This window comes from Corella eumyota, chromosome 1 (assembly GCF_963082875.1).
Source record: "Corella eumyota chromosome 1, kaCorEumy4.1, whole genome shotgun sequence".
Classification (NCBI taxonomy): domain Eukaryota; kingdom Metazoa; phylum Chordata; class Ascidiacea; order Phlebobranchia; family Corellidae; genus Corella; species Corella eumyota.
Genome location: NC_137490.1, coordinates 10,381,410 through 10,394,176, shown reverse-complemented (window position 1 = coordinate 10,394,176; position 12,767 = coordinate 10,381,410). Strand labels below are relative to the sequence as shown.

Sequence of the window (12,767 nt, the reverse complement as noted above, 5' to 3'; positions counted from 1 at the left end):
CTAATATTTAGTGTTACATTTTGTAAAAATAATTACTGTAAAAATGTTTGACATGTAATGATGTCAATGTAAATTAATTTTAATAATTTTTTTTAGTAAAAATAGTTTATTTTAACCTAACTAAATACTACAAGAACACACATTAAGTGTAAAACATAAACTTAATATTACTTAACTTTTTTATTACTACTTATTTACTTTAGCAAAACTAAAAGAAATACAAACTCTTAACCATGTCTTTCTTATATGTAATGCCATACGCAGTGATTACTTATCTCGTTGTCTATTTATATTTCTGATGTCAATTAGTCAGCTGTTTGTTTTATGACGCGGTCTTTATAAATACACAAAGGAGTAGTATCCTGTCTAATTTTTTTTATCAAGGTTGTAAAAAGTGACATCATTTTTATGCGCGAATTAAACTTGCATGTTATATTTAATTGTAATAATTTATTGTCTTAAGGCAAACTGTATTGCAAACACACTAACGATATCTTTAAACTGATTAGTTTTTACAAATGACAGATTCCAGTACTTTTAAAGCTATCGAATGACAGTCTTGTTTGCAACCCTACTACGAATTGTTACGAGTAAAATAGGCATAAAATCACATTTTAAAATAATATTTTTGTACCAGCATAACATTTAACAGATCAAAAATGTAAAGAATTTAAATTGTTAAGACTATAACGCTATATGTTAATCTTTCGACTCTTTATTAACTTACATTTTTAGACTATTATAAGTCGTGGGCTTTCTTCGGTAAAAGAAGTGTTTTGTTCAGTGCGATAGTTTTTGACATTTTTACAATGATTGTATAATAAGCAAAGGTGGGCACTTAACCGTTAATGCGTTAATCGTTAATTAACAAAGTTAAATTTTTCGATAAAATTTAACTTTTAAGTTAACTTTAAAATCGTTAACGGACCTGTTAACTTTCGTTAAATTGTGCTTCCGTTAAATTAGGTCCGTTAATTTAATATTTTTACAATTTTACCATGGTAATATATAAGTATATATGTTTTAATTTGCCATTTATTAGGTTTAATCGTTTTAATTTTAAACAATGTATGCCACTACCATCTGGCCGCTGTTATTTGGGCATTCTTTCAGTTTTAAAAAACGTCTTTTAAACTTACGTTCGTGTAGTTAAAATATCAACTAAGATAAAAACTGCTGTTTTTTAAAAAAAGGATCGTTTCTTTGTTTGTTTTATTTAAATTTTAACGTGAACGGTTATCGATAACTTCCGTTACATTTCGTTTAATTTAACTTATTAACGTTAACGAAGTTAATGTACATTGTACTATGTAACGAATTATCACTTAACGAAGTTACTTTCTGGGTTAACTGTGCCCACCTATGATAATAAGCAATATATATACAATTTTTAGAGTAAAATGGATAAGTTATAGCTGTTATTTTTTAATATATGTTTTTCTTAATAATTATATATATCCTAAAACTGAAATGTAAGGTAGTCGTACGCCCTTGTACTATACAAAGCAAAAACACAACATATCCACCAAAGCTTGTTTTTACACCCCTAGACGCACATAATTAAAAAAAATGTTTTTGCTTATTTAACAAATGCCACAACATTTTTGCCTCGGTATTCATTGCTTAATTTACTACAACAACCAGTTCATATAAGGAAGCAAGTTGGCCATGGGCGCGCAATAAGATCATTTGTACCTTAAGACAATAATCATATTAAAAGTTCGTTTGTTTACCGATATGACATCGGCCTTCAAGTCAAAAGATTTAAAATGTAAGCCGCCTAACGGCACAATATTCGCACTTTAGCCATAGTTTACACCACAATTTATTAAAAATAAAACCTGTTAGGCAAGTGAAAACATTAGAATTTAAACTTAATGTCTGGCGCCACTGTTTTAAATACAATTTAATAAAAACAAAGGCTATAATTTCACAATTTATACATAAAAAAATATATATTACACTTTTAATAAAACTATCATGTAAATGCCTCTAACTGAATCCCAGTCCAAAAACTTGCAGAATCAGGTAATGTTTGTCAAGTAATGTAGCGCAGCGTACGTGTTAGGTAAGTAACGCGGTATAGCCATAACAAAGGTTATGGTTTTAATTTAAAAAAAAATTTTATACGCTTTAAAATGAAATGACGTGTTGTTTGTTTTTCAGTTAGTAATAATCACTACGTGAGTTTAAAAAATTTCCCGATATTTAAAACGATTGACAAATTTACATTAGGATTTAACGAAATAATCTAATGTGACTAAATATTTCTCTTGTATGAGTAAGGTGAACGTTAGATTTGAAGATTTTAGGTATTATTTTCCTACTTTCTATAATAAATTTTTGTCATAAAATTATAAAATTAAACCTGTTTTACCTTAAACGGCAGTATAAGATAATTTGAAGACAACACCCATAGACCTAAATAAAAGAAAATAAAAAAAAAATACATTTTTTTCCAAAATAACAGAGTGATGGCATTTTTGGTCACTTCAGTTAGAATTAAATTATAAGTTTTTATATTTTAAATTTTGATGCCCATTATATTTATTTAGCATTTTTACAGGCAATTTTTACTTTTACTCAAAAGTGCAATATAAAAAAACAATGAAGAAAATGCAATGTTGCCTAAGTGCAAATAACACAACATTTTTAACAAAATTCGAGAAAGGCTTTAAACAATTATTAGCATAACATCCAAAACCGAACTGAGTACGTGAAATTTGCAATTTTATAGGATGACCAAAATACCACAAAAATTGTTCTGAAAATAGAAATAAATTTGGCTGCATAAATCTAATAAAAATACAAAATTTCTACAAAAATATAACTTTTTACATTGTTATACTTTATACAAATACATATACAAGTAAAGTATATAATAAAAGCAGTGATTGTTGTATAAAAATCACGTCTAAAAGTTTAAACTACAGCTTGAACGCTTAAATTAGGTAAAGATTTTGCTTGAGAAATATTTACAGTTGTAGGTAAATTCAAGTTATTGTTTGGTGTCAAAGTTTGCGGCGCACAACAATTTGAGCTATAATCTTGTGCATCATCCTTCGACTTAATGTCTAGGGGCACATTAGTTTTTAAATTGTTTGTCGAGCCATCGTGTCTGGGAAAACGCACGTCGGACCTTAAGCCCACTGTTGTGGAAACATCACTCGGATTAAGGGGCTGTAACGAAATAAGTTTAGTTGTCGGGCTTGCTGGCGAAATTAATACTTCGTCCTGCGAGGGACTGCTGTCTTTTCTATTACAGTTTTTAGGACTTTCGTCACAAGTTAAAAGACCATTTCGATTCTTTAAAACTACTTTGACATTCTGGAATGTCTGTAAAAGAGAATAATTTTTTTTTATTAAGGCAATAAATTTGTATGTAACGCAACAATAAAAAATAATTGATATGCTTTAGTGGGTATATAAAGAAATTCAATTATATTATACGGTTTATAAATATGATCTTAATGTAAAACACGGCATAAAATTTTATTTTTTGAACTTAATATAAAACAAATTAAACACTCACCTTAAACTCATAAGCATATAAGCTTAAACAAAACAGCATACAACCAGTTAACAACCATTCCGTGGTTGAACCAACGAGGTCAATATAACGAACATAAGGGGGAATTCTGCTTAATAAATCCCGACAAGAACCATTCGGCATAACTAAGGACATGTTACCAATCATTTCCTATAACAAAACGACTTAATAAAACAAAAAGCAATTTTTTTTTACATTGTGTAATTTAAATATAAATACCAAAAATGAATAACATAAAGTTTCCAATAATTATGATAAATGATTCCCTAAATTAAATTTTGAACTTGTAATATAATTCAAGCTATAAAAAAATTTACATATACTTACAAGTGTTCTATTTCTAGAACTCAATTTTTTGTACATTCCAACACCGGATACTGTAAAAAAGAAAAAAAAACAATTTTAAAAAGAAAAAAAAGGGGAAAAAAAAACCACTTTGAATACAAGAACTTTGAATTTTATTTTCAATTATAGATTCACAGTCAACTTTAAATTTTTTTAACGTAATACCTATTTTTAAAAAGCTTTTCAACTTACCCAAAGTTAATGCAAAAACCATGACAAAGGCAATAACAAGCCTTAACGCACCAATAAATTTGGAATATTTAAGAGGGGGTTTAAATAACTTAAACGTTCTACGGCTTGATATACTAGAAGTAACACTAAAAGCAGTTCCAATTATAAATGCGAGGCCAGCTCCAATATAATGTAAAACTTTAGCTTTTGAAACCTAAAAATCATTGGTATATACAAAAAATAGTAAAACTAAAAAAAATTAAAATGTAAACTAAAATAACCTCAAAATATTTTAAAATTTCAAAAAAATATCAAGTACAACGAAGGGCTAGCAGTAAACCTTGACAAAAATATAAAAAAAAAGTTTTACCTGAAAATTGCCAACAATAATTGTTCCAAAGCAACTTAGAAATCCAAAAATCAGGCACATGGTAGTTAGACAACCTGTCTGTCCCATATGCTTGTAATACCTCCAAGCTAAGAATACCACAATTAAACCTAGAAAAGAAATTCTGATGTTTTTCCTTATTTTAAAAATTTTAAAACTTGCAGTTAGTTACATGTTAAAAATGTTTTTTTTTAATTCTTTGATTAAAATGAGCTTATTAACAACTGTGTTTAAACGGCAAAAATCGAAAACCACAAACAAAATGCTTTCATATGATTTAAACCATGACCAAATTGTTTAAAGAGTAAAATAAACTTCAATGAACGAAAAGTGTTAAAAATGCATTTTGGGAGTAAAAAAATTAAATTAGTGTATTTGTAAGATTCTCACCTAGGAATCCTTCTGTGTTTAATATCATACCAAAAACCATAGATTCTGGATGTTCTGTACCTGTATAGCTAAAAATAACAATAAACCTATCAGACAATGTATATTCATTGAATAACAGACAATGCACCTTGGCTATTGTAATCAAAGTATTGTTAAATAATATATATATATATTGCTTTACAAAAGAACTTTTGTTTTGATATTCCTGAAAAATGAACTAGCCTATTCTTCTTACATGTTAGTTTTTTAATTTGTAATACGATAACAACTATTACGTGGTTGATTTTGCATTATAAAATAGTTATATTTTTAAATTAAATATATACCTTAAATAGGGAAAAATCCATTTTTCAATGTGACAATTGTTTTTGGCGAAAAAGTATCTGCAATAAAAAAAGAAACACTTTACTTTACCATAGTCCCTTTTTTTAACCCACTTTTAAAGCTTACAAACAAATGTATTACATAAGTAACTTACGTTGCAATAAATCCAATAATTGAGGTGATGCTGATTAATATTGGAAGATGGAACCATGAAAATGGACCACAAACAGCATTTTTCTGTCTTGCATTTTGTTTCCAGCAATATTTTATACTACTAGTAGGATCATTGTGCCTAAAAAATAACAAAAAATTAATAAGAAATAAAAACAGAAGTAAATCAATTATTGCTTCGAATTAAAAACAATATGTCTGACAGTTTGAGCTGCATCAATATTGACAATAAGTCAATAAGGCTGGCGTTTAACCAGGACTTGAAAACAAATATATGTAACATAAGATACCGTTAGAAAAGTAAAACAACATGCATTAAATTAGGTTTAAGGCAATCAAACTTATTCATTTAAATATTTGATTAAATTTGTTTTTAACTTACAATACAGAACCATTTGAACTGGCCACACTATCAATCCTGCTGAAATTATGGTGATGTGTATTGTTATTCATAAAACAACAACACAAATTATTGAAAGGTGATTTTCTTTTTCCTGTCCTGTTAACATGAAAGGGATATCCAGAACTCATTATTGGTTTACCTGCTTGGTAACTATTTTGAGGATATTGTGAATCAGGTTTGCATCTAAAACAAAAGTGTGAAAATTGTCAATATATGTTTTTATTTTACCTTTTTACCAAGACTATACTCTTGCCATTTTAATTTACTACCCTGCTTGTCCTAGCTCGTATTGGTTGTCAATAGCCGGAAATTGTGTCACATTGCCCATTATCAGACCATGCGCATTATGGGTTTATAAAGTGACTGGCTAAAATAAACGATGTAAACTGTCAAAAGAAACTTTGGAACTTTTTAACGTTTATACCACAAATCCTTTGGAACTACTATATTTACACAAGTTAGCAGGTGGATAATTACACCGCCAGTGCCACCAGCAACGCTCGTAACAAATTTTTCTAATAACTGGACAAAAAACCTTATACAATATTAGGTTGATAAACAAGGGATGAGACCGAAATGTGACATTTTAGTCAGATATACACGATCCCTCTTGATTTTCTCTTTGATATTACTCAATTGACTTTAAATAATAGACAAGGGCAAGTATTGTGTAAAGTAAATATTTGTAAAAACACGCTGGGCTTAGTACGCAAATTGCTCACTCTGTCCACATTGCTCACTATATCTTTAAAACCTCGACCGTCGCGGCCGCCCACGTTGTACTAGAGTTTTAAAATCGGGTTGCAATCGGCCCATGCAAAAAAGATTAAACAAAATACAATGAGTGCAATAATAAGGTAGGATTTTTATTATTGAACATTTTTCGCAATAGCTTTACGTTAAACTAAATAGCAAATTAGAACTAATTTACGTTAAACTAAAGTAACATATAACAAAAAAACGTTAACTTACCTTATATGCTTTGTTTTCTTTTCCATTTTATCTTATATTAAATAAACAAATTCCTGTTTAATAAACCTATTGAGTTGTAAAACAAATATTAAGCCTGAAAAAGGTAAAAAAAATGTTTGTAATTTAAATATTGCATCCATACTCATTTTTTATATCACAAGTAATTTAAAAGTAAAATTTTTAAAACAATTTCCTTTATTGTTTGACTTAACCAACAACATTCCTATGCAATGAAGCATCGTTTAGTAGATCATGCAGGTTTATATTTTCGTGTAAACTAACACCGCAGACAAATTGTGATGCATGATCTGTAACCTTATCGTGCTAGCAAACTAGTACACAAGATACTTTACCCGGTATTATCTACAAACAGTTAATCTAATTTAAATCTATAAAAAATGTACTGTTGCGTGAGATATATTAAAAATAACTTCATTGAAAAAAAACGTGCTGTAGAGTTACTATACAACTGGGAGAAGATAATTTGTTTCAGGCTTTCTATTTCTCTATAATTTCAGCCCTGTTTAACACGTGACGTTATATTACATCCTGGGGAAACTGTATAGCTGGCCAGAAAATAGGTCAAGTTATTTAAAAACGTTTAACGTTAAATGTTTTATAGGTAAGATGATACAACCTTACTGCGGCTTACATAAACGGGCCTACAAACTTTGTAAACGTATTCACCTAATCATAATGTTAAAAAAGGAAATTAAACTCTATAAACAATCAAAGATAGCTTATTAGACGTATGAATAACAACGTTAATACTGGGTTAATTTAAATAATAATATTTTCTGTTTTAACATTTTTAAGCATTGGCATCTATAGTTACATTGTGTGCTTTTTATCACAGACAACTGAACGCACTTTAAACTTCATTTTTTTCAAGTTTAAGTGTATTCCTCTTAAAAACTGCTGTTTATTTTCCTTAGGAGGGTGCCGCAACGGAAACAAATTAATCACTTAAACAAGATTAATTAAACGATAAAAGTCACCATGTTAATACAAAATTATAAAAAATTCGTAGCGTGATGTAAAAATTGTCTAGAATTAACTAAATTTAATTCGCGAATTTATGAGGGGTTTAAAATATTCAAAACATAAAACAGTATGTCTTTTTTTAAATAAAGCATACCACTTTGTACTACATGTTTATATTTAACTAGAGTTAATACAACATACCTAGAATAGATTTTTATTATGTTTGTTCAAATAAAATTATTTTTTATTTGATTTTACCGCATTAATAAAAGTAAAGTAGATACACAATAAAAATTACTTTAGGCGGGAAAAATGACTAAATTTATTTTTTGATTTTAAACATGACCTTTGTATAAAAGTTTACGTAGTTATTTTAAGTACATTATGGTCACCAAACCTATAATAAATTAAACCTTTAAAAAAGTCCCACACAAAGTGTAGTGGGTATACAGGTTTATTTATGAAAAAAACGTGTTGCCTTTAAAACTGTTAAATATCATCCCAAAATTAGATTAAGTGTAACACCTAAATAATCACCTATAATCAAACTTTTTCTCATAAAATTACTGATGTATCTAAAATAGTTTTTCTAACTCCTGATCTAGTTCAAAAAAATGTTAAGTAATCACCTGGCGTTGTAGTAAATATCTACCTCAGATATTAAATCCTTAACTATGTTAGTTAAATATTATTTGTCACTATAACATTATGCGATACATCAACGCGATACAACTTGCTGAAACTGTATCTAAAAACATGCCTGTCATAATAATCAACTAAGGTTATTTAATTACCACAACATTTAAATCTTTTAAGCACATGGATTTTCGTTTACGATTAAAGGCTTCCTGTTAATGAGTATCATTACATTTGTGCATACTGTTCCACTACGTAAGGTATATTAAATGCTGAGTAACACAATTTTTTTTCAAAACCGTTTTTCTATTTTACGACATTTAGTAATGTGCTAAAACTGTGGACATTACTCATTATAAAATACCCACCTTTAAAAAAATGAAATTTTAGAACATTTTTTGCTTTAAATTTTCGATAAAACAGGTAATTTTTAACCCAAGTTTGATTTTATGTTTAAGTAGACTGATCTTAACATTTAATCCTAAATATATACAGTTTTTATATCTAAAAATTTTGATAACTATATTGCCATATTAGCTGTTTCCGAAGCCCTGCGTAAATACACCTGGACTATATAAACTGATTAGACACAAAGACCTGTGCTTTAAAAAGAGAAAGGAATTAAAAATTAAAAAAGGGAGCTCTATTTTAAAAACAATTACTTGATGTAAGATATAAAAAATTATCAAATTTTACTAATTGATTTATAACAGTTGTGAAAAAATGTTGCATATTATTTTTAGAATTTTAAATGGGTTTATGTGCGTAAATATTTCCATTCGACGCAGTTAAATGCGACATTTAAAACTAAAGGTTGCCTATATATAAAAACATTAATTTTAGTTTAAAAACACCAAAAATGCGATATACGAAAGATGAACTTTGTTAAGCGAAAGGCCAGCAAAATAGGTAAACTTTAAACGAAAAAAATAAACATAATTTCAAAAAAAAAATATTCACGAAATTGAAACCGATAATCTTATTCATTAGACCCGAAAATATAGTTTAGAAGCGAGGTGTAACAAAAAAGATATCTATTACACTCATCCCCCAAGGGCGCAAAGAACATTAAGCAATTTGCATGTTTGCTTGTCAATTGTTGCTGACCTATAACTGGTTGTTTACTAAATATCAATACAAATTTATTATTTTTTTTAACAAAATTTAACAAATAGAAATATACTATCATTTCTTATAGATCTGCCAAAATATTTAAACATTTACATAACTGAAATTGTACGTGTAATTAATTTAGTATAACTTTTAAAATAAAGGTTTTTTTCTCTATACCTTTCAAATGTTTCCTACTGGCGCTTGCTGATTGCTTGTAGTAGCTCAATATTTCATTTTAATAAGCCACCCACACAATTTCAAACGATTCTAAATTAAACACCTTTGATATTTACTTTTGAAGGCCAAAGCACTTTGGCCGTATTTAATATTGTTTTTCAATTTTTCTGCAGTATCAACATACACAATTTTTTCTACTATTAACATTAGAATATACTAACTTATACCCAAAATTATGTCTGATAGTCTGGCCCACTTATAACTTTCTTTATACAAAATAAAGTTGCATCTATTATTGATATTGCTAATGTTTACTAACTTCGTAAAAACTTTATCGACTTTTACAATGGCCTGCATAATTTTTTAACTAAAAATGGGCGACGCATAATTTTTGAACTAAAAATGAGCAACTGTTATCAACAAAAACACTTGAAACGTCACTCAGTTTTGGCGCCAAAATTGCGTTTGTGCAGTGCAGTGAAACATATAAACAACCCTTAAAGATTAAATTTAATAATGATGTCAATTCGCGTCATCATTTTCAAGTTAGGAAAACAAATATTAAATAACACCATAAACATTAACGTTATGTTGTTGTTTTTTTTAACGTTTGTGAATCAGTTTCCTGTGTATTTTGCTAATTAATTATAAACAACAATCAGTGATTGGTTTTGTTTTAACCAATTCCCAGAATTAAATGGGATTTGTTTTGCATGAAAAATGAATATTTAATTAGCGTTAGAACATTAATTTCACTAAAAATAACACTGCAGGTGTATAATAAAATATTTAAAAAATGTATATCTGCATATATATTATATATTTTTAAGCTGTTTAAGTAGCCACTTGAATATAATCCTGTCTGTGCTATGTTAACAAAATACACATATGCTTAGACACCACTAAGTTTTCGAAAAGTTTCCGTATTTAAAAATTAAATCTTTTTTTTAAATGTTATGTTTATTGACTGACAACTATTAGTGACTTAAGATAACCTAACCGAAAAGTTAAAAAGAGTTGAACTGGTGTGAAAATACGCACATTATAATTTAATTCCGAGACAAATAATCAATCGTGGCCGAGACCTATAACCAAACGAAATCAAGCAAAGCCGCGACCCCAAATTTATCGCGACGTGATCCATTGAAAACGGAATCTTAATCGAGTTAATATAATCTCATAGCAGAATTGGGTATATGGAACATTGATCTTTATGGCCTCGATCCCGCGAGCAATAATACAATTACTTTATCGAGCTCGTTTATAATGTATATAAAAATGCTTTCTTTAGAACAAGTTCAATAGGTTAACGTAGATTAGGCATAAACTGTTTATCTCCATAACAAATTAAATCAAATTAAAAACAAACTCTGAGATTTCAAGTATTTTAAACATGTAGATTTCGAACACGTGTTTAAAATTAACACAAATAAAAATGCTACGTTAAGTTGACGTGAGATACACCCTAAAGGCATTTAATTAGAAAACTTGATATTATTTTTAATATATTTTACATTACGCCCATCACGTTTATTAAGTTTATTCTAGAAAACCTGATGGAATGGAATTTTTAATAAATTTTAAAATCTTAATATTGCCGCAAGATATAAACTTTAAAGTAAAACAACAGGTTTAAGTTTAAGTAATCAAATTTTAAAGTATTTTGTCAAGAACTAAGATTATCATGGTAAAACTAAACTGTATGGTTAGTCACAGAAGTTGGTACAAAATTTGGTAAACACCAAAAATAATAATAGCATCTTTGCATTAATCTTAACTAACTCACACTTAACTCTGACATAAATTTATTGTTTCTTAATAAACTGAGAACCGATATAATATACATAACAATTTAATCCTAAAATAAGGCAATTGGAAGTAATCTACCCTAAAAACAAGCAAAGCAACAAGTCTAGCGTCCAATTAATAACCTAAGCGTTGAAAAAAGAATTTTAAACAAAAAAGGTGTTTTCATGCACGACACAATAATCTGACATTTCCATTTAAATGTAAAATATTTACTTAAGATAAGGTTTTTTAAACCACAAAACTTAAATAACTAAAACCAGTAAGATTAAACTACTTTAAACTATACAAAACGATTTTATACCGATTCACAAAGGCTACAAACAATGACTGCAATACAACCTTGATTTAAGCTAAGTAAACAAGCTTTCCTGCAAATTACATTTCAATTATAAGTTGACTTTTTGTTTACTAAACTGCAAATTCTGACCAATGAGTTATATAGTAATTCGTTTAACACTCACACTATAACTACTGAAGACTAATTTAAAACCCAAACAACAGTAAAAAATATAGTATGTCATATTGTTTTATTAGATCCTGCTGTTCCCCTTTATGGTTGTAAATCAATCTGACGTCCGTTCTAGCGCGTGAAAACCGTACAAAACAAATCGTTTCATCAAACTAAGTCTTTTGCTTTTGTTTTTATATTTTTTCCCGAAAAAAATTAATATTTTTATCAACTTAATAATACATTTGTAGTTTTTACCTAAAACTGGATATTTAAGTAAAATGAAAAATTCAAATGACTATTTTAACCTATTAGCCTGCAATTTGATAAAAAACGCAATTGACCCATTTTTTCTTTTTAGTTTTTTTTTGTCTAGATTGCATAATCTCTTCAAATTGAGTAACCAACACAGTTATTTTGGTAATTAATTTATATGTGTTAAACTAATTTAATGTTTTTGTGGATGAATATAGATTAAGATTATTTTAAACGGTTTAGATTAAACTTTTATTCTATCACCAGAAAAGTTATTTTTAAATGAGCTGAAATCTAATGAAAACTTGTACATATATTTATGTCACATTGGTTTAAGATGATATGGTAGGTTATAGTATAAATAAATCCTCTTAAAATTCTAAACGGCAATACTTCAATGATGTTAGAATGGCGAATATTATTACAATAAAAATCTATGGTAGCAATACTTTTTTTAAATTTTACTTTATTGTTGCAAATCCATAAAATATACTTTATAAGTTCTCACAAATTTTACAAAATTATTTATTTACCTGTAATATTCCTTTTATCCGTTATTATTTTTAGATTTCTTAATTCTTTATTCACACTATTTTAATTCCCCCGGTATAAATATAGGTACAGACAAACA

General features: G+C 27.9%; 1 protein-coding gene across 3 annotated transcripts; it reads right to left on the bottom strand.

Annotated features, from left to right (window-relative positions):
* Positions 1-2,535: 2,535 nt before the first annotated feature.
* Positions 2,536-12,767, bottom strand: LOC145752915 (uncharacterized). Of its 3 annotated transcripts, none has more exons than XM_082569294.1 (11): positions 12,670-12,767; positions 6,715-6,808; positions 5,722-5,925; positions 5,323-5,460; positions 5,171-5,227; positions 4,845-4,912; positions 4,437-4,564; positions 4,088-4,280; positions 3,878-3,927; positions 3,533-3,700; positions 2,536-3,336 (listed from the first exon to the last, which is right to left on the bottom strand). In XM_082569294.1, exons 2-11 carry the CDS (start codon positions 6,738-6,740, stop codon positions 2,923-2,925), a joined length of 1,446 nt encoding a protein of 481 aa, XP_082425420.1. In that variant the 5' UTR covers positions 6,741-6,808; positions 12,670-12,767; the 3' UTR covers positions 2,536-2,922. The 3 variants fall into 3 exon arrangements, with proteins under 3 accessions (XP_082425420.1, XP_082425428.1, XP_082425411.1); XM_082569302.1 differs by having other exon boundaries at positions 6,715-6,780; positions 12,670-12,680; XM_082569285.1 differs by lacking the exons at positions 6,715-6,808; positions 12,670-12,767 and adding an exon at positions 6,012-6,264.

Bases quoted from the DNA above. Each gene is read 5' to 3' on its own strand.
- LOC145752915 (XM_082569285.1), bottom strand. From the start codon at position 6,070: ATGGGCAATGTGACACAATTTCCGGCTATTGACAACCAATACGAGCTA. The intron at 4,565-4,844 runs GTGAGAATCTTA...TTTCTTTTCTAG, and splicing joins AAACACAGAAGGATTCCTAG to GTTTAATTGTGGTATTCTTA. The intron at 3,928-4,087 runs GTAAGTTGAAAA...TCTTTTTTACAG, and splicing joins GGTTTTTGCATTAACTTTGG to TATCCGGTGTTGGAATGTAC.